The sequence below is a fragment of the Parasteatoda tepidariorum genome, chromosome 2 (assembly GCF_982258835.1).
Source record: "Parasteatoda tepidariorum strain Cologne lab strain chromosome 2, Ptep-v5.0, whole genome shotgun sequence".
Taxonomy (NCBI): domain Eukaryota; kingdom Metazoa; phylum Arthropoda; class Arachnida; order Araneae; family Theridiidae; genus Parasteatoda; species Parasteatoda tepidariorum.
Window position 1 is genome coordinate 54,050,442 of NC_141756.1, and position 27,678 is coordinate 54,078,119.

Consider the following 27,678-nt stretch of genomic DNA (forward strand, 5'->3'; position numbering starts at 1 on the left):
GCATTCGACGTAGTTTATAATACCCAAAACTAAATTATTTTTGCAGTTTACTGCAATTACAAATAGAGTTGGAAAAAAAAATTATTTAAGATACTCGCTCTTAAGGTTTTTTAATCAGTTTGTTAAATCTAATCAGTTTGTTAAATCTAATCAGCATTTTAGTTTCAAAATAAAGTTCAAGAATTACTAAATAACTGTACTAGACATTCAAAAGATTCAGCAGTTTTTATTTTTATTTTTGCAACGTTCTTCATAGAAACAGGATCCCTCCCCCTGAGCTTGTATTTCCTGTCTTTTAAAGCGGAAGACAGAGTCAAAAAGACTTGGCATTTGTCATTTTCCTTTAAAAAAAAAAAAAAAAAAAACTAAAAATTAAGTTATATTTTCATTAACAAAAATAATTTATTTTTAAAAATAAATAAATTAAGTTAAAAGAAAAAAAAAAACTATTAAAATATAGGAATAATCAAGAGTTGTTGCCTCACGACATTTTAGATTAAAAAAAGCTTAAATTAGAAAAATTTCAAAGTCATATTAAGACGAGGTCCCAGTTTAAATAAAGAAAAATTAACATTAAGTAATAAAAAAAAGTTGGCAATCTGAACATGGTTTTCTTTATGTTGTGTCTTATATATAGAATTGATTGAGAATTGATAGTGATTGAGTGATAGAGAATTTGATTTAGTGATTTCAAATAATGGTGAATTAAAGTATATAAGAGAGTCACATATTAAGTTTTTAGTTAGTTGAAACTGTAATTGCTTTTCCACTGAAAACATTCTAAATAACTTTTAAATTAACAAAACGATAGTTGTTTTGCTCTACACTATGGATTTTAAAAATAAATAAATTAATTTAAAAAAAAATAACTATAAAAATATTGGAATAATTAAATAATAACATTGGAATAAATTTGTCGCAATCTTTCGATAGTTTTTTTTTTTACCTATTGGCAAAATGGGTCTTGTTTTGAGTTTGATGGCGTGTGCACTTTATTTAAATAACCGTCGTTGAACAGGCGACCCAATTTTTGGGTTTACGACTACTAATGTTCAACTCCGTTGCCTTGAAATTTTGAAACCAATCGAGAAGACATGGGATCTCCTGGATCAAGTATTGGGAGAAATTTGCCTTTGTGGAGGATGTTTTGATGGAACTAACCCGCATTTGCGTTACATGGAGAGGAAAACCACGAGAACCTCTCACGGTTAGCCTGACGGCAAGGGGACTCTATCCCAGCGCACTCTATTTAGACGTTATCACACTTTTCAATTGTGATCAAGAGTAATAGTAAATAGTACGCATGCGTCGTCATTGCTGCTATGGCGACCGCTACTGTTTGATAATTTTTTTAGAATTCTTTTTTTCACTTTTAATTTTGTTATGCATTAAGTTGGTGAGTTTATTTTTGAGATATGGGATCAGAAAGTCCCATAAATACTTCTTGAGTTGTGAATAAAGGAGAATTTCATCAATTGAATTATATTTTTGTTTCATTAATTTAATTACAAATCCGAAATTCTAATCTACAGTTCATACTGGATCGTTTTGAATACTAATTCAGGTGAAAATCACTAATAAATAGGGTTCCAAACTGATTGACACTGTCCTAAAGGTAAGAGTTTAAGCGAGAAAAGAAAAAACGATACAAATGGGTAACCTGTGATTGCCTCGCGGTGATCATAATTTATTTTATAATATTATAAACAGTTGTGAGGAAATAATGCTTTTATTTATATACATTTCTTTTAAGAATAATAAGCTTTAGTCTTTAGTTCATAACTGTAAGAGAGGATCAATGCATTCAAACTTTTTTTTCAGCTATTACCAGCTTATTTTATTTTAATATCAGATTTTAAGACGAAATATAATGTCAAAAACACAAAAAATTTATAAAAACAACAATTTTATTCATAATCTGTAACACAAATTTCATCTAAATTATACTTTTTATGACAAGACATTTTTTTTTCATGACTAGGAAGGAGTAAAGCATGTTATATCCTACAAAAATAGAACACAAAAATCAGGAACAAACGTATGAAAAATTAAATAAAAAATATTTTTGATGTTCATATATTAAGATTAATAACCAATCAATGACTAGAAAAATATTCAAGGAATCTTTTTGTTGCAGGTTAGAAAATATACATCAAATATACATATCAAATTTCTCAATTTTTTTTTATTTTCTATATTTATTTAAAAAAAAATCAAAATCAATTTTTGCTTTGTTTTGTTTACTCTCAGTATAGTATTTAAGTGAAAGATTTATTTGCACGCAGCTTATAATTGCATGCAGCTTTTTAAATTCCTAATTCATAAGAAAATAATGAACAATCAATATATAGCAACATTCAATAGAGTACTTTAAATAGATAATGATTAGTGATTATCATTCTTCATAATGATTTTTATAAATAAACACAATGATATTTATTCGCCCAGCGTGGCTGTTATCTTATGAGCTACAACATGAAAGTAGCTAATATAGGCCCGTTTTTCATCTTGATACCTTATGAGTTCTAATATGAAAGTAGCAAGCATAGGCTGATTTTCCATCTTGGTACCCTGTGAGAGTGAGCTCTAACATGAAAGTAGTTAACATGGGCCCGCTTTCCTTCTTGATACCTTGTGAGCTCTAATATGAAGGTTGATAGATAGCACAGGCCTGCCTTCCATCTTGATACATTGCTAGTTCTAACATGAAGGTTGATAACACAGGCCTGCTTTATTGATATCTAACAAATGATAGCACAAAGGTAGATAACATGGGTTTTTCTGCAAAGCATGAGAACTTACAAATGATAGCAGAAAGGTAGGTATAATAAACCCATATCCGATCTTGATACTTTATGATGAACGATATTTTTACGGTAGATAGCATCGTTTTTAATACTATCTTGATGTCTTTACAAGTGAAGATCTAAGTGAAAGAAAGTATTAGGCGATATTCAGGAAAAGTGCGGAATTGTGGGTTTTAAAACATCTTATGGTTAGCTGAATGCATAGAACTCTTTTTTTTCCCCCCACGCTAAGTCATTAAATAAAGTAGTTTTCAAAGAATTTTATTTTTCGGAAGCACCGTGAGGTTGTTACTATAATTTCTATGCCAGATATTTCTATTTTTTTTTAAAGTTTCTTATAATCTTCTTTCACTAAGCTTTTCAATCAATAACCAAGTTTCTTCCAACATTTAAATAAATAAATTAAAAAAGAAATGTGTGTAAGTATTTCAATCTTTGATATTTTGTCTCATCCAAGCAGGATGGGAAATTGTGTAGGTGTGAATCAGTCTTTAATATTCTGCCTTATCCAATCAAGATGTGAAATGACTCTTGTGTAGATTCCAGGTAGGAGTGGACTTCCACAATAGATTCCAGCAGATACGAGTCCAATGACTGTGATCAAATTATTGTGTTTGACAAATAAAGGTCCTCCAGAATCTCCCTGAAATTAAAAACCCATAGATTTAAAGTTTACTGTCTTTTATTAATTAACTGTTTAGATAAGTAAATCTATTAATCATTTATTAATACTTTCATTTTACAGAAGTAAATCGAGTGATATTCCTAGAATGAAATGTAAATGTAGTCAAAATTATCAAGGTGAATAAGTATTTTCCCCAGTGGACCACCCAGCTACAGATCGATGGGTATCAGCTTGTCTAGAAAGTAAAGGCAAACCTAGTCACGAAATTGTGGAGTCTTAAGAGGACACTATACCACGGGAGAAACATTTTATCGCAAATTCTCTTTTGCTTCCAGTAGTATCCAAAAAGTGAGTTCAGACAAACCTAGAGTAGCCTATTAAGTTTTTAATAGTGTAAAGAAATTTTCAAAATAACCAAATGAAAACAAATTATGAGAGGATAACTTAGGATTACGCAATTGGGTAACTTTTGATAATTTGTTTTCATTTCGATATTTTAAAAATTTCTTTTCAGTATTAAAAACTTTATGGACCACTTTAGGTTTGCCTTAACTCACTTTTTTATGATTTAAATTGGTTATAGAGGTAGAACAGAATTTAATATAACGAGTTTCTCTCGCGGTAGAGTCTTCTATTAGCTTCCATGACTCCTCTGGTTGTAGACGGAATACTTTTTTAAATAAGTGTAGTCTAATAATATTTTTTTGTTATCTTAACGTAATCTTAGTGATGATCTTCTGGCATGATCTTACTTGGTTTAAAATTGTTTCACGGTACATCAGTCATCTGAAATTTCTCTACGGTATGATATTTTTTATGTGAGTCTCACATTTGTAAAAATATGGAAGTAATTAAAGCAATGGAAGTAAGTTGTCGGAACATATAGTTAATACAACTCATACTTAAAATTCATTCAAGCACATAAGTTGTTAATAATAAATAGGTATTAATCATGATGTCATAAGTATTAATGATGAAGAAGAAAATATAGACAAAAAGCATAAATAAAGAAAAATTACCATACACAATCGGTTGCATCTGAGTTAATTTAGTGCAATGGGTAAGCTTGCAGCTTATCATATAACATTTCAAACTGTGGAATAAAAGTTGATGTAGTAACTTGCATTTTTATTTATTTATTTATTTTTATTATTTTTTGTGTGGATATTTTGTTTAAATACTTTCTTTTCAAAACACCAAATACGGAAAATCCAGCTTCGCACAGGTGTGAAGTAACCCGGCAAATGGTTGCTTCATACCTGTCATAGCTTCTCATGGCTCTATTATTTTTGAGATGATAATACGTTATATGTACTAATACGTTATATGCATTCAGAATTCTGTCAGCTCTACCTTGAAACTTTTTCTTTTTGAATTGAATAGATTGCTGCTAAATATAAGACCGTGGCAACGCAGAGTGATGGGGTACACTCATTGAGAACCCGTCTTAAATGATTACTTCATACGTAAAGGATTCTTATTGCTGTATCGGTGAGACCATGAATTCCCAAGTCAAAATTCTTGATGGTTCCCTCAAAATATTTTGATGGTTTATGTTGATTTCAGTGCGATTCATGATGGTCCAACATCATTTGATGGTCGCCATTTTTCAACATTTTCCATTATGCGTTCATGGTGTTTGATAAGCCAACAAACTTTCATCATTCCATGATGGAAAATGCCACTTTACTGCAATGATGGTTAACCATCAAGAGAAGTTTGATTCTCATGGACCAACGTGATGGTCCATGATGGTTCCAAATATACATTTCTATGATGGTGTAGTTGGAATTCTTTTTGGTTCTCAGGAGTATATAATAAAAAATATTTGGTTTATTTTTAAATATACGATCATCATAAATCAGTCCGAATTCATAAATTGGGGGTGATGGTTACTTATGTTGGTTATCAGCAAATATATAATGGTTCGTGATGGAATTATTAATGGTTAGCATCAAGATTATGTTGGTTCATCAATGAAAAACCATCAAAATTTTTGACTTGGGTTGCGTCACTAAAGCTGAGGCAATTCTTTAGATGCGTGATTTATGTGATCAATTTTAAAAGGCAAATTATTTTCCCAAGTTGTTTCGCCAAAGTTTATTAGGACTCTTCGATAAATTTGTGTAATGGAAACCAATTACCTGGCAGGAGTCTTTGCCACCCTCCCTATAGCCTGCACACATCTGGTTGTCTTCTAAAGGATAGGTATGTCCTGCCTCAAAATACATTTGCAAACAAGCTCCATTGGACATGACTGGCACTACTATTTTCTGCAAAATGGTCTTCTCACCGGCAGGTCCTAGGAATGTAATGTTTTTGAAAATATTTTTATATATTAGAAAGAAAAATATTTTTATCGTAATCATATGTTGAGGATACTGAGGATTCAAATTAACTTAATAATATTGATGCATTTTTTCTGATTTGTCTTTTCATTGACTTTGAACGGTTTTATTAAAATTATATGGCACTTAGTATAAAACATTTTAAAAACTAAAATAAATTGTTTTAATGGATAAACAAGGTGATTGTTATTATCAAATTTTCCTGTCACTATACTTTTACAAAAATAGTACGGCAGTAGTTAATTTAATAAATAATAAAAAATTTCACTGAATCAATTTTTATCCCTCGCGCCTACTCATTCATACAGAAATAAACGTATCTATCGTTTTGCCATTTTTATTATTATTTTTAAAAAAAAAAAAAAAAAAAAAACTTTCTGTGATTTAATATATCTTTCGTAGAACTTTATTTTCCTGTCTTTTTGCATATTTGTTTAAACATTATTTTACATTAGTTCCATGAGTAAATATTACATGCAGTGAGCAAAATAAATAAATAAATAAATAAACTAAAAATAAAATAAAATAAATATATGAATAGATAAATAAACGGACCACCCTGAATATCTTTTGATCTAATGATCGAAACCTCACGTTCTAGCACTCAATCTTAATGGTTCAAGGGAATGATCTCAAATATGCTAATTAATTAGTGCAGATGATATTTCAAGTTACTAAACCAGACACTAAAACGTACTTTCTTCGAATAAGCATACCGTTCGAATAAGTTTGGACCACTTAATGTAAATTTTATCGTATTTTACCATATTTTGAGAACTTTTTAAGAGAAATGAAAAATTTTTGTGCAAAATTATAAAATTCGTTTATGCAAAAATATCTTTTAGTAAACATTTATTATTTTTTTATTGTTTGATTTATTAATAGTCGAAAAAATTTTGAATTGCAAGGTGTGCAATTTCTTAAAATTATTTCAAAAAAGGCAATTTTCATGGCAAAATACAAAATCTGAGCGTAATCGGTCCTATAGATCCTGAGAAATCCAATTTTAAAAACACGACTTTTTGACGCACTCAAGGTACATAATTGGTACATTAGTCTAAATTCTTTACAAAGCTTTAGCAGAACCTTAGCACATGACCGTGTGGCATGCAACAAAAGAATCAATCCGATCTCGCCAATAAAAAAAAAAATAAAAAAAAATAATTTGTTATCTTAATCATTTGATTCTTACCTGAGAACGAGGCTTGGCCCCATCCTGCAACTGTAGCATTTAGCCCCAGTATTTGCATTCCGGCGTCTGGTAAACATGCTGGCCAAACGTTTTCACTCAAGATGGCTGGCTTGTTGAGTCGTAGGAGTGCTATGTCATTGCTCTGGCGATATGGTTCTTGATATTGAGGATGGGCAATAAGTTCCTCTACTCCTAAATCTTGACGATCTGTGGTAGTACTAGATGAGACATCATATTCTCCTAAACGAACTCTTAAACGTGGAAGATATTTTTTCCTCCGGTATCTGGTAGATTTTAATGTAAACATTTTAAAAAAAGTAATTGATTATAATCTAATCGAAATTAGTGAGAAAAAATACCTATTTTTTGTAGAAGAAGTTGAAAAAATTACCGTTTATATTTAAGAAAAAAAAAAAAAAAAAAAAGACATTCATAAATTAAAGATTCTTGTTGGCAAAAAATTAAATGCATTCACATAAAAATCTGCTTAACAAGATATGCTTTGACAACAATAAAAAAAAAAAGTATTAATCGAAAAAATTTAACTTACAATAGAGCACTACTGGCAAAATTATTATAATAATTTGTCTTTTTCCATCAAATTAAAAGTTGTAAATCCGTGTTTTACATTTGTTAAAAACAATAATAGTCTAAGAAATCATGAATTATTTTTAAAAGGTTTGTGTGCATGTTTAGAAAGTACAGCGATGTAATTTTACAATAGAGGCAGAATATGCGTTCTAGAATTTAGAACAATATTTGCATATATTGATATCTTGCTGTTTTATATAATATCTGTCTCATATAAGCGCATATAAGTTTTAGATAAAATTAACAGTTGCGTTGGTAATATAGTAAATATGGTTTTTAAAGCATGGCTTTGTTTTGGCTTAGTACATATAGCTATAGAGAATTTTTCCTTACACTCATTTTTATATCAACATAAATAAATTATGAATAAAAGAAATATCATTGAAGCCATACTGTGTTGAATCCAAGCCTTAATCTAGGAAACAGATGAGGATCCAATTAAATACTAAACTGACCTACCATTATATAAAATATCAATGGTCGTAATATACGCATTTTCAAATAATTTTTTTTAAGATATTCAGATTAATTTAAGCAAAGGTATTAACATTTAAAGTTATGATTTCGAAAGAATACCTCACTATTAATTTTACAAATAGAGTTTATTATCTTGCACCAGTTTTAATTTATGTTCGTAGCATCTTGCAGTACCTAAATCATTGAAGTATACATTCGATTATCAATTAAGTAAAAATACACACTAATAGTAAAGATTCATAAAATTTTTAAGGATCTGCTTTAAAATATGAGCTGAAAGATTATTATAAGATCATATCATTCAAAAATAAATTCATAAATAAGATCATAAGATTCATAAAATTATAAGATTCAAATAAGATTTTTTTCCATCTACTTTTAATTCTTTTGGAGCTGTCTTTAACTAATGCTTAAGCAGCTCTGAGTAAAAACTAACGAAATAAGAAAGTTAAAAAGAATTTTAATGAATGTAATTTTTTGTTTTTTAAGACGTTTCGCTTTTTCAGCCGTTATTAGTTGTGATATTCTAATACAGTTCAATCAATTAAAAAAAAACCCTTAGAGTATATGTTACTAGGTTAAATATTAGACAATGAAAGTGTTTTGAGAGGATCTATAACTTGGTTGCATTTCAGAAAATATAAAGTGCTAGTAAAGGCAATCCATTCCATTATAGACGAAGATCGACTATGTTACAGCTGCTCCGAAATTCATATATCTGATAATACAAGAATTCTGGTTCAGAAAAAGAACAAGCAATTGATGAAATTAACCAAAATCAAGATTTGTCTCTCTGGAACAGATATTCTAGAGTTATTGATTTATATCGTAACATGCTACTTAAAAGTACCTGTTACGATCCACCTCTAGATATTTCCTGTTTGACTCCGCTATTCAAACGCTAGATGTGTTGATGTGAGAAATCTGTTCTTCTAGAGAGAACATTTATTTACCAATATAACAAACAACTTACCAATATAACAAGCTTAAAATATAATAAATAAAAACTCACTCAAAAACACAGTGAGCGGCAGTTAGAAGCCACCTTTCGCTAAGAAGAACTGCTCCACACTTGTGAAGAACATTTGAAGCTCGAGGTTCTTCAGGGCCCCTCAATGACACCTATACGAACATCATTACTCTACATATACACAACACATACTATACATAACACAATAAAATACAAAAAAGAGTTAAGGAAAATAAAGAAGAAATAATAATACGTTATAATACGTTAGATTTACTGTGCATAAGCAGCAAGTACATAAAACCCATAAAGTAAGTTAAAAATACAAAGAAAACAAGGAAAAAAATACATTTTTAAAGAGAATATTATATATATATATATGTATATACAGTTTCAGTTTTTGAATTTTTTAAAAAATTTCTCACGAAATACTTTATGAATCTCAAGAAATAATTATAATAAATGAAATAATAGCCTAATATTACCTAGCAATAATCATCCGGACACCAGACTGTGATTGTGCAAGGAATGAAAATAGGTGAAAGAAATTCTTTTTTTATGGGGGATGAAACCCCACAATGCCGAATTGATCTTGTATAATAGTGTAAAATAAAATTTTTGGAAAACCCATTATCACCTTATCCTTTTTTTAAATCCTAAGCCTTTTTTTTTTAAATACAAAAATTACATAGAAAATTGCTTGAAACTCTTTAAACTTTTAAGATACTCAAACCAGATTTTTTTTTTCCTTAGTTGCTAACTACGATTCACTACAAATTACAAAAATGACTTTTTTCGCTCATGCGCAGTATAAAAGAACTACTTTAAATATTCATATCGTGCTCAGTTTTTAAATAATTTATTTCAAGTTTTAGAAAAAAGAAATGTTGAATTATTTTTTAAGTGCTAAAATGTTTTTAAAAAATTTTATTGATTATTTTTAAAGTTATGGTAAAAAAAAAGTAGGACAATTTTTTTTATTTAAATAAAAATGTCCACATTTCCTTAAATATTTAAGCTAGATTTATGAAATTTTATGCAGCTATTGAAAATAACAACCAAAGTAATCGGTATAAGTTACTAACTTATTGCTTGATTTTCTGTCATAGGGTGATCAAAAACACTTGTCTTGTTTCGTAATTTATTGTCGGTCCCTGAAACTTCTGACACCATAGGAGTATTGCTAAGTATAAAAAATCGCACGAACTAATTACATCTGAAGTAACAAAATAATTTTCTAAGTATATCTTGAGAAATTCAAAAAAATTTCAAAAAGTGTCTCTTCTATTATTGTAGGTTAGTGTATGTATATGTGATTGTGTATATATATGTGATTTTCTTTTATTATACAACCTGTAAGAAGATACATAGACTATGGAAACTTTCTACACTCTTTAGTTTATTTTTTCCCTTCACCCAAATTAAAGATACATTTTGATGTATTCAAACATTTACAAAAAAGAAAACTTAAAAATTAAATAATTTTCTACACTATGAATTCGAAAGTTTGTTTAAAATACGCGTGAAATGAAGTATTATGATCACTAAATGCAATATGGAACCGTTACTTTCGTTGTTTAGTTTATTTGGTTTGAATATAATATAAACTCATTTTTATGTAACCATATAATATATAACAATATATTTTTCTGCTTTGTTTAGTTAAATTAGACTTCGACCTCTGATATAAAACCTGATATGTTTTTTTTTCTTCCTGAATCGAAGCATCCCTCTCTTAACATCATAAAAATTTTGCGAAATCTTATTCATTTCATTTGTGAGTGGTTGTAAAATACTTTGCATCTTTTCAATTTATAACTGAGTTCCAAACGCCATATTTCATTGAAATAATATAATATTTCATAATATTATAATATTAAATAATCTTGTTTGTCAAATTATGTTTCTATAAATAAACAGAGTTGAAAGAAGTAATTATAACTCATTATATTCTTCCCTGTAATTCAGAGGATATTTTTGTATTTATTATTTGGATTACCTTTTGAAGCTATGCCCAATCAGGGGACAGTCTGTAAAAGTTAAAGTAAAGCTAAAGTTTGAAGTAAAGTTAAAGTTTAAAGTAAAGTTTAAAGTAAAGTTAAAGTAAAGTTAAAGTAAAGTTAAAGTAAAGTAAAGTAAAGTAAAGTAAAGTAAAGTAAAGTAAAGTAAAGTAAAGTAAAGTAAAGTAAAGTAAAGTAAAGTAAAGTAAAGTAAAGTAAAGTAAAGTAAAGTAAAGTAAAGTAAAGTAAAGTAAAGTAAAGTAAAGTAAAGTAAAGTAAAGTAAAGTAAAGTAAAGTAAAGTAAAGTAAAATAAAGTAACTAAATAAAACCCAATCGTAGTGCAGAACTAATTTATTCTAAACTAGTGTACTAAACGTACACTTAAACTTCGACTTAAGGAACATGAGAGATATGTTCGAAATCAGGATATTAAACAACATAACTGGAATTGTAATCCTAAGTTTCAGTTTTTTTTCTAAAATTATTCAACACAGCTCTTTAGCAGCAGACCTTGATACCTGGGAAGTATTTCACATCTAAAAAACAAATATTGTAATTTAATTAATGATGACGTAGGATCCCATTCTTTCCCAATGTTTGAAAATATATTTTAATTTAATATCGACCTTACATACCTGGGGCTTTAATTCTACTCCATGCACACACACACAATTGTTTCTTATCTCTTTTCATTTGTTTGCTTATCTAGTTCAAGCTTATTCATCTTTCCCTACTTTTTTAAACCCCTTTTTTCCTTGTTTCAACTTGTTTATCCCCATTTTTCCTGTCATTTTGTGTTTCAGAACTGAGGGGATTTTTTGTTAACAGAACGAAATTATAGTACGTGTGCTTTTGTGGGGTTATTCGAACTCTACTCTCGCTTTATTCATCATTCGCTGTTGCTAATGCGCTGCCTCACCATACTTTTCATTCGAAATTTACTTAGCAGGGCATGACTATGATTAGATTGGGCCCTTGGCATAAATACATTTTTTGTGCACCTTTTATCACGAAATTCAAATTTGTATTTTCAATAATTTACTTTTGTTTGAAAATGATCTTTGAAGGCTTTATTAGAGAGGAATGAATTGAATTTTAGCTCACCACTCACTAGAAATGGAAACTCTCCCTTTTCGGCGTTCTCTCCTCCTACAATTTTTGGTTTCCTGCCTAAAGGTTTCCCACACTGCACATTATCTGGAATAATAATAATAATAATAATAATAATAATAATAATAATAATAATAATAATGAGTGAAAATAGTAATAAATAGAATGTTTTTATTTTGTGTAGAGCTTGTTTACAAATAATAATTGGAATAGAATTCTGCACAACAAGACTTAGTTGTTACAAATCATTTTATAGGTTTTCTGGCAAAGTTTTTGATAGTTACAATGCAAATTGTTTTTATTGTTGGATTTTAAATATTTTTCTTGACCGGGCAAAAACTACCGACATGTCGTCATCACACAGTGGCGAGTAAAGTGTAAGCGAAAGGGGCAGCTGCTGGCAGAGGGCATCCATTTGACCACAAAGCCAAATAAAATAATTATGACTACTTTTAATATGAAATAAAAAATTTAACGGGTAAATATTTGAATCGAAGTATTTCAGGAAGCATAAATTATAATGTTTAAGCAAATTTAAAAATAAAAATTTAGGTAAATTAATTTAAAGTATTCGTAGCAAAACCAAAGAATACCGTTTTGGAAATCATAAATTCTTTACTATAGAAAAATTTCCGTATGCATTTACATTTTTTTTCCGTGGTTGACAATTAGAGAAATTTCTCTATATTGGTAGGTAAACTAATCTCGTGGTTTCGTAAGCAGAAACTGAGATAGATATACCCTCTTACAAGGTTAAATCTATTTTTTTCATAATGCAATCAGGCAAGAAAAAAGGAATTAGAGTAAAAGAAAAATTGAATAAATAATAACAATCAATAAAATAATTATTTTTATGACTTGATTTTTTTAAACACAATTTCTTTATTTTTTAAAATGTAAGAAACGAAAAATTAGTTAAATTTTTATTTACTTAAAAAAAAAGGCCAGTAACAGTTTTGGTTCAGTTATTAAGATAATTGAACATTAATTAAATTATAACTTTTTTATTATATTATATTATATTATATTATATTATATTATATTATATTATATTATATTATATTATATTATATTATATTATAAATGTAAACTTTAAGTTACAATTTTTACCCTTTATGATCATATGGGGGTTCACGGGTTTTAATTACTAATGAATTCCAACTAAATACGTCAGAAAATGTCTGATTTTAAATATATATCAAAATTATTATTTATTAAAATTATACATTAAAATTACATACTAAAATTATATATTAAAACTATATATCAAAATTATATATTAAAATTATTTATTAAAATTATTTATTAAAATTATTTATTAAAATTATTTATTAAAATTATTTATTAAAATTATTTATTAAAATTATTTATTAAAATTATTTATTAAAATTATTAACATTTCTTTTACGAGCCCTTTTTCGCAAAATGATGAACAGAAACTATGCGCAATACACTGAAGAAATAAATTACTAATTTTTTTCTTAATTTTACTTTTGTTTGGAATTAGTAAAAATATGCCAACTGAATAGTTAATGTATTTAACTGAAATAGTTAATAAATTTTGGAGAAAATAAGTTTTGATAAATTCTGTACAGATATTCGGAGTTAAAAGAAATAGATTCGCTTGAAAAAATCTTTTTTAGATCTTGAGCAACAAATTTAATTTAAATGTTTAAAATTAAATAATTATAATAGGAACGTAAATATTTAAGAGCATAGTTCGAATAAACATAACTTTCTCTTTCCCTCCTCCCTAAAAAAATAGTAGAAAATAATGAGAATCGAATAAATGAATTTTCAAAATTAAATTTTGAATTAATAAAGTGGCTTATCAACATTTTTATTTAAATTCCTTATCTCTTGTTAAATTGTATTTGAATTTCTGAGTTATCTCTAGTTAAATAAAACAATATGTGTAAATAAAACCGACAAAGAATTGTTTTCAAGAGTGCACTGAAATATTATATATATAAAAGTAAAAAAGTTAATACTACTTAAAATATTTACTTACTGCAAAACATTTTCTGTTTGCACTAATAGATGGCACCACCACTGTATAAGAATGAAACTTAAAATTTTCCTTTTGTGGAAGATTTTTTTGCTATTTTTTTAAATATTTTTTCAATTTTTTTATATTTTTAAATCTTGAAAGGTAACAAAGTTAGAATTAACTTTTATATTATAAATAACGGTCAGGAGAAAATTTATTTAAATATTTAAAAATTATTCGTAATTTTTTTTCCAAAAATAATTTTACTTGTGTTCATCAGAAATTTTAACTAATTCAATTCTTTAATTAAATCAATCAATTCACAAACAATCTTTCTCAACATTAAAATTCTTAGTATAATTTTAATTTTAAAACATGAAATTTTTTTTAAAAATCATACTTTATTTAAATTCCTTAAAGTAATTAAAATAAATTGCGTTCAAAAGAAACAGTTGGCTTTAGCGTACAATAAATTTTTAATTTTTAAATTTTCGTTTAAATAGATCCTTTTTTTTACTTCCTTTTTTTTATCTTCGAAGTTCGCTGAAAGGGGAAAAAATTAAGTCAATTACAGCAGTAAATTTAAAAATCCAACTCTCGCAGTCAGTAAATGCTTCTGACTAGATTCGTTAGGACACATAACAAGCAAGTTTTTATAATTATTAAAAAAAATTATTACACATAAAAATAAAACATAATTTTTAATTTGTTATATTTGCAGGGAGGAATGTGAGAGGATATTAAACTAATGGACTACATAAGTTTTCCAAATTTACATAGTTACAGAACCAAAAAAAAAAAAAAAAAACATCTCTTGATTAATTTTTGATCGGATTTTCACTCAATCAACGTAAAAAAAAGCAAATGTAAAAAAAAAAAAGGAAAAAAAAACTTTGCACACGAGGATATAATTTACTAATCTAAAGATAATTCAAAAGAAAAAAAATAATTATTTATAATTACTTATTAAAAAGTTAAAAAAAAGTTCACTTAACTTCATAATTTTTAAAATTTTTTCTTATTATTGTACACTGTATGCATAGTATTCGAAGGCACAGTGGTTAAGACACTAAACAGTCAATGTTGAAGACTGGTGTTCTATCTCTGTGATGACCCACCCAGCTTAAAATTATTTGCAGTGCAGCCCAACAAGCTTCCGATCAACGAGTACCAGATGCCTGAGAGGTAAAGGCGGCCGGTACTAAATGAAGTTAGCATTGCTATTATCAAGTCTTTAATCTCAAAATTGATGTCCCGACCCTCCTTGACACTAGGATCGAACCCTTGACCGACATCACGCTTTTACGGGAATGCTTTTTGCGGGAATGCAGGAATACTTTTACCTTACTTTTACTTTTTAAATTCAGTTTGTGTGATTTTTGTGTGTTCAGTTGATGTGATTTTTTTTAAAGTACACAAGGTTTCAGTTATCAATTTAAACTAAATTTTATCTAAAATGTCCTACTTCAATTTTTGTAAAATGAATTTATTAAATGATCTTTTAAAAGTTTCAAGATGAAAATATCCTTTATAGTTATTCCTCTAAGAATAGTACAGGTTAAGTAATTTTATTTTAGTTAATTTTCATCTTACTAAGCTGCTCGGAAATTATGGCTTTCTAATAATTTAGCTAAATTTAATTTTATAACTTTCTTTAGGATATGTAATTATATAAAATATGTTACCTGAAATGATTAAGTTAAGTGCTTTCTTTGATAACTTAAAGCTACTCTTAGCTTTTTTTTTTTATCATGCGCATACATTATACAATTGCAGTAGAAATTCTGTGGAAGAAATATTAAATTATATATAAAAAAAATGAGTTTCGGTTTTGTTTTTTGACATTTCAGCTTTAATAGTAACTTTTGAAAAAATTGATGTAGGAGTGCCTAAGAGCCTAAGTTCAAATTTGGGTTATTTTTCTAACATTTCTTTTAGATTGTTTCTTCCATTGGGGTTATCTACCTGGGTGAATAGGTCATCAAATATGACATAAAATTTTTTAAATTCTATTTTTCTTTTTTACTGTTCTAAAAGACTGAGAGTGAATATAAGTGTTTAGATTCAAATTTGACTCTTATTTTTTTATTTCATTAATTCATTTTTTTTTGTTACGTTTGACGATATGTCAAGCATGAGCATAAAAAATTATCTTGAGAGAAATAAATAATTATTTTTACAACAATGGATGAACAATCATAATTTGAATAAAGAAGAAAGTTTAAAAAAAAAAATCACGAAAAAAGATCTTAAAATTGAAAAAAAAAAAAAAAAAAAAAAAAAAAAATCGAAATTTCGAAAAAAAAAAAAAAAAAAAAAGAAAGAAAAAAGCTTTTAGTCCATACACAAAAATCGTCTTCTTCAAAGCAAATGAACAGTAATTTTTCGGAAATACTCAAAATATCGATGCATCAAATTTAACCCTGATAAACTTGATAAAAAAATCGAATGTAATTTTAATTTTTTTTTTATCCTCATGGAAATAGCTGAAAAGCAACAGTAAATGAGTTTCACTCATGTATTGGGGGGGACCGAAAAGTAATGTCGTTTCGGTGCATTTGATATTTGTTATCAAGATTTTTATTTTTAATCAATAAAGTATTCACCCTCGTTAGCTATTACCTTTCAATGCCAGATCGAAAATAAATGGAATTGGGACGAAAAAAAGGAAATGGTTTTTAAGACTAACGAATATTTAATGCGCCGAAACGATATTACTTTCCGGTCACCCTAATAGAACATAATTTATATTTATTAGAATGAGACTTTTTTCATGACTAAATTTTAGATGATTCTACTGGAATCTAAAAGTTTAAATGATGTCGATTCTTAGCAGATAATGGGTCACAAGGTTTTTATTGATAATAACTTTAGATCAGGGGTTTCCAACTTACATAAGGCCGGGGGCCGCAATTAAAAACACCATTCAAATGGCGGGCCGCAACTTCATCAAAATTTTATATAGGACTCTTTAATGTTTAACCCTCCGCGCTCGGCTCAGTTTTTATACTTTTCGGTCCTAAAATACGGGGGGCGATTTTTAAGTTACTCTTAGTTTAGTATTTTTCATTTTAAGTAATTTTTTCATCACTAAATATCAAAAATTATAAGTATGATATGAAATGCAACGTTAAAGCATCAATCTACTGGTTACTATTTTAAAAAGTAGGCGTTACTATCTTCCTTCAACGAATTTTTCTATATAATTGGGTATAATATAGCCTACGTCACAGGTTGTGTTGTTCCTACTAAATTTAACCCATGAGCGGCATTTTCTGCGAGCCTAACTTCAAGCCACAAATAAACAAACGAAGTGTTCGATCGTTTAAATAGCTGCTCGCCAGATTTTATTGCATGATAAAGAAAAGTTATTGAAACTAAATACAACTAAATAAACAACAACAACTAAAACAAATAACAACAACTACTAATAACAATAGCTAAATAAACAACAACTAAATTCCATTCGTTTAGCATTGCGTCATATGTTGTTCCTACTAAATCGAAGTAGTTGTGTTTTTTTCATATTATACCCAATTTGCGAAATTCCCGAACCCTCTAGTGCCACCTAGTAGCGAAAATAAGCATGATGGTTTGGGATGATGGTCGTATACGGGGTCGGGATCCGTATTGAAATCAGGGGAAAAATTTCTTCGCCCGCGATTTTCACGTGACCCGTAGTGGGGACGGAACAGATACCCCGCTCAAATCGCGGGAGCCGTACGCGGAGGGTTAAAGGAACATTAAATATTACTGTCAGATTTTTAACAAGTTGTACAAAAAAAATGTATTGAATTGCAAATAATAATAAATATTTTCTTGGATGCAAAACCTGAGAAATGAATTTTTTTGCACCGTTGGTATGTTAAATTTCACAGAAACGAAGAAATTAAGTTTTTTTTTCTTTTCTTTTTTAACGAAAGAAAAGTATTTTAAACCCAAATGGATTTTTTATGAAAATTGTGCCCAAAGAAAAGGACAACTAATATATTTTAGTTCGCGGGGGCACAAAAAAGGCTTCGCTGGCCGGATGCGGCCCGGGGCCCGCCAGTTGGTAACCACTGCTTTAGATACTCGAATTATGTATTTACCGATATTCTCTTTACCTTACGACTTTAACCTCGACAGTTCTAGACAAGTTTGTTTGAAGCTAAGTGGGAAAGTGTTGCTCTAAGAATGCAAGTGAAAAGGTATAATAAATTTATTTTGTAGAAATGATTTTAGTAAAAAAGAAGATGTAAAAACTAAGGGAATATAAAAATAAGTATCAAAATTCGAAAAATAGTAAATAAACCAATCGCTGTGTTCAATTAACGTGTGTTGTATGTGTGTATGAGAATTATTATAATTTACCTTGGCATTGAATAGAATAATAAATTCTCTGTAGGCAAAGTAAAATGGAATGGTTTAGTGGATGTAAACTACAGAGTATTATAACTACAGAGTATTAAACTACAGAGTATTAAACTACAGAGTATACAGGGTATTATTTCTTTCGCTTTCTCCCCCCCTTTTTTTTTTTAAATACTGAGCAAGCCGCCAAGGAATTATAATAATTTCTTGATTTATTAAACCAATTCTGTATGAGTCAAAAGTTTTACTTCAGTCAGAATATTTGGTTATTATTAACAACCGATGAGAAGAGTACTAGTGTAAAACCAACTGAGCAATGACCCTTTAACTTAAAAAAAAGGGGGAAAAAACTCTTCGTACAGGGTTCGTAATGTTCTACTTTAAAAACATCTGTATAGGGAATACCGGTTAAGTGTATACCGGGTAATGGTCTACGTATGCCAGCCGGGCTATAATCCCTGTTAATCCGGTTATTATTAACAATGTATATGGCGATTATTCACAATTTATGACTTTCTTACTAAAAGAACTTTATTATTTATGACTTTCTTACTAAAAAAACTTTATTATTTATGACTTTCTTACTAAAAAAACTTTATTATTTATGACTTTCCTACAAAAAAACTTTATTATTTATGACTTTCTTACAAAAAAAACTTTATTATTTATGACTTTCTTACTAAAAAAAAAAAAAAAAAAAAATAACATAGTGAAATATGAACCAAATTTGTACCTTATTGTACCAAAAAACTACTTTCAGCTAATTTTAATAAATCATAATCTTGCAAAAAAATTTTTTTTTTTCCAAAGCCTACCTGGAGAATGAATGACCTATCGCCGTACAGGAATCTGTAGGGTAGATATGATGGCCGCTCTTTCAGGGGCACCATATTAGGTGGGCCAACGTTGCTCCCCCAGTGAGGACAGATAGTACCGAGAATGAAAGAACATTCATGCCTTGCCCGGGATTCGAACCCAGAACATTTCCGATGTAAGGACAGTTCCCCGACCCCTCAGTCTACTAATTTTGCAAATTAAAAGTGGGAAATGATCAAATTTATATTTCGCTGGTTTGTCGTTTGGTATTTTATATAATGTCTAGGAACATTCCGAATTATTTAATTATTTCATACCTTGCTGGTCGTTTTTTGACCATTTATAACGTATTCCTTAGCATCAATAATTTAAAATGTTTGATCATCATAAAGATTAATTTCTATCGTTAAGATAAACATATTAGGATATTTATATTTTTATTTGTACAACATAGGTTATCTAGTTATATTAATTTCATTGTTTTTCTAAGTTTTCTAAGTTGTTCTAAGTTTTTGGATACAAAATGGACAAGATATGCAGAAATTATTATTTCTAGATTTATCACAATCCACTGTAGGTCTTTAATGTAACATCTATCTACTGAAGAAGTAGAGGTTGACCTAGAAATCGATTGAAAACCTGTTTAGATGAATATATTGCAGTGTTCAAGACAAAAAAATTGGAGATAAATTTCCGGAAATAGGGTGTACTGGGAGAAATTTCAGGTCCCATAAAGAACTGGCGAGACAATGCTGCTGCTGATCAATGTTTGAAAGCGTACTTTGTGCACTTACTATATAGAAAGAAGAACATTTAACTGCGAAGTCGCTAAACTTTTGAAATTACTTATTTGCGTATATTTTGCTCGTTAAGGATTTTTATAGTGTGGAAATATGTTAAACTAAATTAAAATTTTGAAAAATTTCATCAAAATTAAATTAAAAAATAAGAAAGTTAATTAAATTTCACAATTTTATACACGTTCACTTTTTTTTTTTTAATCACAGAAACGCGTAGATTAAACGAAGGTATTTATTCTTTAAAAAGTAAAGAAACTCCTACACCGAAACAGACAAATATTATTAAAACTCGAACTTAATTTTAGTTACTCAGTATTAATAAACTACCACCATACTTGAAATTCTAACGAGTTCATCTAATTTTAAAAATACAGAACTCATACTTTTGATCCGAATTGAAATTCGTCAGACATTTGCTTCCTTGATCTTATTTATTATAAAATATTTTGTACGAGGATTCTAAAAGCAATATTTTCTCATACAATGTTCGCTATAAATTGAATTTTCTTTTAGTAACCACGCATATTTTCTGACTGAATTAACTTTAATTAAATCCCAAACGAAGTTAGAAAACTTCTTTAAGTTATTTCGAAGAGGAACAGACAAAGCACTTGGTGCATCTTCTTTCAGTAGGAAAGAAATAGTAAAAATAATTTTTGGTAGCTTACGTTTCAATGGTTAAGCTTTCTATAATATATTCTAATTAACAGCATCAATGGTTTTCTTCACGTTAATTAAGTTTAGTTGAACGCAATACTAATTTCTAAATTTAAATTTGTAATTAATGTTGTAGTTATTTTTTGATTGAAGACTTATTAGTTTTAGAGGTATTTGAAATAAGCTAATAACATTAGATTGATAAAAGAAATGTTGATACATAATAATGTTTTTGTTTCCGTTAAAAATATCGTTTTTTCATTTTGCTGAATTATTTTGTACTTTTTAAACATAACTCTTTTAAAGAAAATTGCGTTATGGTCGCTTAAATTAATTGATAATGAGCTGAAATAAAGTTTTTTTTACAGTTTTTTTTAAAATTTAATATCCTAAATTAAAATTTAATATCATGTAAAAAATAGAAATTGGATAGTTATGAATACTGTTATTAAGTAGAACCAATCAAAATAGATTTTCGTTAGTTGGTTCCTTCAAAAATATTTTTTCCTTTATGAAATAATTTTATTTTTGCAATTTTCTTTTGCAATAAGATAAATTGAGAACAAGCAAAAGTAGTGATCTTTAAATTTTTCTTTCTAAGTTTGGGATCTCTGATTCAAATTTAATATCACATAAAAAGCGGAAATTCGGCAACTGTATGGTTATTGTTATACAGTGCGATTGAAATTTAATAACTTAAACTAGTGCAATATAATAAAATATATATTAGCTGATTGCATTAATATTCATAATAACCAATTGGTTAATGTGCCTTTTAACAACAGCTTATCAAACCTACTAAGAACAATAATCATCTGAAACCTTTTGATTCAAACGACTCTTATTCCAATTTTAATTTACTTTTTAATAAAACCTTAAACCCAAAAATATTCTCGGGCTATTTTCAAGTTGGTCCATGTTAGTAATGAAAAATATCAGCTTTCAAAAATTTCAAAAAATTATCTGCCTGGAAAAATTTAAAGCAAAATCGTGCAAAACTTGATTTTTAAATTATTTATCTTTTGGCTAAGAAATAGGAAAGTTAACTTTCGTTTCTTTCATATAGAATGAGTATATGAGGCATGAAAACATGTGAAGTACAAATTAGAACTGTTAAACTCTCCTTTGACTTCGATGAATTACAAGTTAGTACTTTCTTTCAATCTCTTAAACTTTATTTATAATTTTGTAAAAACACGTTCGTTTAAAATTTATAGTGTTTCACAATTTTCTTGAAATTTAATAAAAAAAATATAAAAGACATAGTAAATCAAAATCTCATGATTAATTTAGAGCTGATAAGTCACACATGCTAAACCATTTTGATTTAAATGATGTTCATATAGCTTTAATTTTCTTTTTTTTTCTTAAAATCCTGAACCTATAATAAAAAAAAATTTTTTTTTTCGATTTACAAAAATAGATTTTTTTTTTAAGGAGTAAGATTTTTTTAAAATTTTTTAAAGTTCTTAACACTAGAAAGACGGAAAATTAGTATATACCTAGATTGCCGAAAAGCAGTCAAAATGTCTGGATTGTGAATGAGTAAATAAATTTGCTTAAAATTAATTTTTAAAATTTTTTATAATATTTACAGTTATATAACAAGTTATTAGTAAGTATTAACAATAAAAAAAAATTATATGTTGTACAAAAAGTCACAAAATTCTAAGAAATTGTGTCATTATATACATCATTGTTTTTCTAATTGAAATTAAAAGCAGTCAAAATGACTTCCTTAGGCAATCTAGTGTTAAGGGTATCAATAATTTATAATTCAAGAATTTGATAATTCAAAATTCGCACTTTTGATTTGAAAATTTGAAATCAAAACCGCTTACATTTCATGCTCTGAAATAATTTTGATCTTCTATTTTCTCTTAAAATTTTAAAAGGTATAAAATCAATCCCTCCTTTTCTTAAATGCTCACAAGTTCGTTTAAAGGAAGCGTTTTTCTCATTTTTTTATTTTCTATGATTTCCTTAAAAATTCATAGTCAAGTGTATGAGCATCAAAACCAGCTAATTGCAAAGGATAAAATGCATTAAATTAGCGCAGTTACATGATTTTCTCAAATTCATACTTTGAACTTTTCTGACTTTGATATTTGATGCTCCATATACATTTCAAAAATTTTTATTTGAAATTCATGTTATCAGAAATGTTTTCATCACTGATCGAATTTGAATCTTAAATGATTCTCCTTCCATTTATTCAAATCCCTTGGCAAACTTTCGAAAGTAGTTTAAAAATCTAATAAAATATACCATAGCACATTATATTCGAATTTAAAAAATTAAATAAATATAGTAATTATTTACCTTATCATTGTGATTACAATAATCATAATTAATATTTAAAATAAATAATAAAATTTCAAAAAAATGCACTGCAATGAAATAAAAATAATTTCTATATTAAATAATTACGAGTGAAGAAATGTATTTTCTTTCATATTTGATTCAAGAAGTTGACATTCAAGACGTGTTTTGGTAAATTTTAATGCGGAATTAGTCATATTTCTTTACATTCTTTCTTTAAATATTCGTTCAAAACATCTTGATATATATATGTATATATATATATATATATATATATATATATATATATATATATATATATATATATATATATATATATATATATATATATATATATATATATATATATATATATATATATATATATATATATATATATATATATATATATATATATATATATATATATATATATATATATATATATATATATATATATATATATATATATATATATATATATATATATATATATATATATATATATATATATATATATATATATATATATATATATATATATATATATATATATATATATATATATATATATATATATATATATATATATATATATATATATATATATATATATATATATATATATATATATATATATATATATATACTTTTATAGAACTTTTGTGATTTGGCACATTATGAAATTGATAAACATGTTTTAAAGAATAGGAACTCCTCACAACATATTTACTCGTTTTAAAATTACTCTAACTTAAAACAGATAACATTACAGCAACAACCATGGGGGAGAGTGGAGTAAGACTGGGTTGCGATTTTTCAATCCAGCAGCCTTTAACAACATGCTCCCCTGTGTAGCGTTTCATTTTTATTTCCTGTTTAAAAGAAAGACTTGATTGTTGACATTTTCAGCCCAGGTAACAAATTTAGGAATATATATATATATATATATATATATATATATATATATATATATATATATATATATATATATATATATATATATATATATATATATATATATATATATATATATATATATATATATATATATATATATATATATATATATGTATATAATATAAATAAATAAATATAAGCTTATATAATTGGGATTAACTGCATCTAAGAGGAAAATCTTCAAAAAAAAAAGAGTGCGAGACATTAAAGGCAGCTAGATTGTAAATTAGTGACCGGGTAATTTGGTGAGAGCGGGTACCTCAATTGTGTAAAGATTTTTTCTGCTCTCTCTGAATCACTTTACTAGTCAAGAAGAAAGGCCTACCATACTATTCATTGGAGAATATAGTCACAAAAGTTATTTTGATTACATAATATTATACGGTTACTATAGATTCGTACCCAAACCAACGGCATGGACTTAGTCCAATCGTAAGAGTTTAGTATAATTTTTGTTGTTGTTTAGATTCGATTCGATCTGTTCTCGGGGTAAGAGTGAGTACTACCAAGTTTTGCCTCCCCATCCTCCTTTGATGTTCATCTATACTGGATTCACAAAAGCTGCGGTGCAGCGGAGGAAGAAGAAAATTATCATTTATAAAAAAGTAGAAAATCATCTATAAAAAAGTAGTGCACCTATGAATTTTCAGGAGTAATATATCGTACACTACTAAACACTGAATAGCTTGATTAAATATGACAGTTTCTAGGTAGAAAATCTTAACTCCAACAGGTCTTCGAACTCCAGCTACTCGGTCTGACCCCACTTTCCCTTAAATATCTATTTAAAAATTTGAGTAGGCATTGAAATAAAGTGTATGGGCCCCATAATTTTATTTATATAAACTTCCAAACTATCAGGAATCATTGAGTGCTGTTTCATTTGAAGATCTTGCCATAAATGTGCCCTATGTGGCAAATGATTGAGGAGCATAATTGCTCTTCAAAAATTAGAATTTTCAATACCAATGTTAAATATGTCCTACCCTACTATATGGATCTGAGATATGTCACTGCAATAGAAAATAACGTGAAAAAACTTCAAGTACTCATTAAAAACTGTTAAGGAAGAATCTTGCGTATCAATTGGTTCCATAAAATTTGTAATGCAGAAATCTTTAGAAAAGCAAAACAGAAATTAATTGATTTGAAAATAAAATTTTTTTTTAAGCAGAAATGGATTGGTCAATGTTCTACGCAAACCTTAAAAGTTTAAAGTAAAGCAAGTTTTTGTTGAAACCCTCAGTACACCACAAAAAGAGGAAGACCTAAAAGTACTTGGCGCAGGACTATTGTAAACGAATTGAAAAAAAGAGGAAAGACATACAGAGAGAGGCAAAATATCTGGCCGCAAATAGTAGAAAGCTATAATAGAAGCCCTATGCCCCAATTCGGTGTGAAAAGAAATATGTATGTAATTGCTCTTCAGTTGATTGTTTTGCAGCAAGTCACATTTTAGTGAATTTCAGAAAATTACTTGAAGAGAGTATTGAATAATCTGGAAGCTATACTCCTTTTTTGTTGGAAATCACCTTATTTAGGGGCTTGCAAATAGTTTTGATGTTTAATATTTACGAAAGAGATGATTATAAAATACATGTTGTTAAACTGAAATATAGAGTTTTAAAGATACATTTGGGACTTAATTTCGTACGTTACGCAAATTTTTTAGCTTTCACCAAAATTATGATGTGTATTTTTAAGAGTTATTAGCTACAATTTTCAATAATTTTAACTTTTGAAATTAATAATTTAATTTCAACTCTCGTTCTCAACAAGATTTTCCAGTTGGGATAGTTTGAATTGCTTGTGCTTCTTGATATGCTTGTTTGTTGTTATGCAAAACGCACAAGAAATTAATATCTTTTTCTATAACTACAAAAAACTTATATGTACTAACAAAAAATAAGGAAAAGAAAAAAAGAAACTGAATATTTTTAAAATGTTACTTAGTAGTGTTAAGTAAAGTCTCTGATTACTAGCTAATTTATAATTTGGAGTTTCTGATGAAGTTATTACGATTTTTAAGTAACTATAAGTTTAATTTGAAATTTTTTAAAATTAGAATTCCCATGAATCCTATTTCTAGTTACTATAGTTTAAAGTTATATTTGACATACTTTCAGCTCTCTAAATGCAACAAGCAACTATTGTAAGATTCAATACTTACAGCAGACAATAATATGTTCCATTGTAAATTTAAAGATGTTGTTTTACATGTTCTTTAAGTAAACTCTCAAGGCTCCAACAAAGTTACGATTTAAAGTCCTAGAGCCTTGGTGGCTCAGAAGATAGGGAGCTCGCCTCCCAGTGAAGTGAACCGGGTTCAAATCCCGGCGAAGGCAGGTTAATTCGAATTCCTCACCCGGCTCGCACCGACCACAGTGCTGACGTAAAATATCCTTAGTGCTGGACGGATCATGGGTTAGAGTCCCCTTGCTGACAGTGTAACCGTGGGAGGTCTTCTTGATTTTCCTCTCCATGCAACGCAAATGCGGGTGAGTTACATCAAAAAGTCCTCCACGAAAGCAAATTTCTCCCAATACTTGATCCAGCAGTTCCCTCTTCTTCTGAATTGGGTTAAAAACTACAAGGCTACATAGTTAAACATTTGTAGCCGTAAACTGAAAATTCGGTCGGCTGTTTAACGACGTTTATAAAATAAAATTTAAAGTCCTAGATTTAGTCTTAAAGATTTAATTTTTCAAATTATTGTTTACTACAATCCATGTCTCGCCATGCATCTGGTTGCATAGTTACTGCAGTTTGAAGTCTTACTTAATGCTCATGTTAGTCATTCTGAAAAGTACACAAAAAATAAATGTTCAATATTTGCGGCATACCTGTATATGTTCTTAAAACAAAAGGCTGAGTGTTTTCAAAATGTAGCTTAACACGTTTAGAAAACTTTCCAATTTCCAACAAAGTTAAAATTTGAAGCTCTGATATTATACTCAAAGATTTTAAAAAAAAATTTTAGTTTTTGAAAATGTTAGCTACAACTCCCGTTTGTTATTAATCGGATTATCTTATTAGTATATTTTAAAGTCTTATTTGATAATTTTTTTGTCGTACTGCAAAACTCTCAAGAAATTAACGTTATGTTGAATCTTTTCAGTAGACAATCACATGTTCTTAAGGAAAAAAAAAGTTATTTTCAAAATGTTAATTAATACTTTCTTACAAACTCTCTAAATTCTAACAAAATTATAATTTTAAGTTCCAGATTTATTGTTTAAGATTTTAAACTAATATCAACCAACCTTAATTTTCCAAATTATTTATTGTACTTAATTAAATCAAATTGTATTGTTAGAATAGTTAAAATTACATTTCATGTAATTTAAACTTTTATTAATGCAATTAAATTATTAATTAAAATAATTAATAAAATAGTCTTACTTGATACACTTGTTTGTTGTTCTGCAAAGCCCACTAACACTACAAAGATGTCGAAGAACAGAACGCGTGCGCGCATTCTTTTTTTTTCTTTTTCTTCCACTACAATAATCAAAACAAATGAGGAAAATAATCGATTTAATCAAAACAATAGATGATTGCAATTACAATAGAGAAGTTTAAGAGAAAGTGATGCTATTTAAACAATCTTTAGATCATGTGGGCCAAACATACATTAAGTGAGGGTGGCATGACCTAAAAACACAATTTCACTTTCAATTATC

At 27.8% G+C, this 27,678-nt stretch overlaps 1 protein-coding gene across 1 annotated transcript; it reads right to left on the reverse strand.

Moving 5' to 3' along the window:
* Positions 1–2,974: 2,974 nt before the first annotated feature.
* LOC107437912 (trypsin-1-like) lies at positions 2,975–27,678 on the reverse strand. Its single transcript, XM_016050051.3, has 6 exons — positions 27,398–27,678; positions 12,120–12,205; positions 9,053–9,162; positions 6,973–7,256; positions 5,577–5,734; positions 2,975–3,450 (listed from the first exon to the last, which is right to left on the reverse strand). Exons 1-6 carry the CDS (start codon positions 27,471–27,473, stop codon positions 3,292–3,294), a joined length of 873 nt encoding a protein of 290 aa, XP_015905537.1. The 5' UTR covers positions 27,474–27,678; the 3' UTR covers positions 2,975–3,291.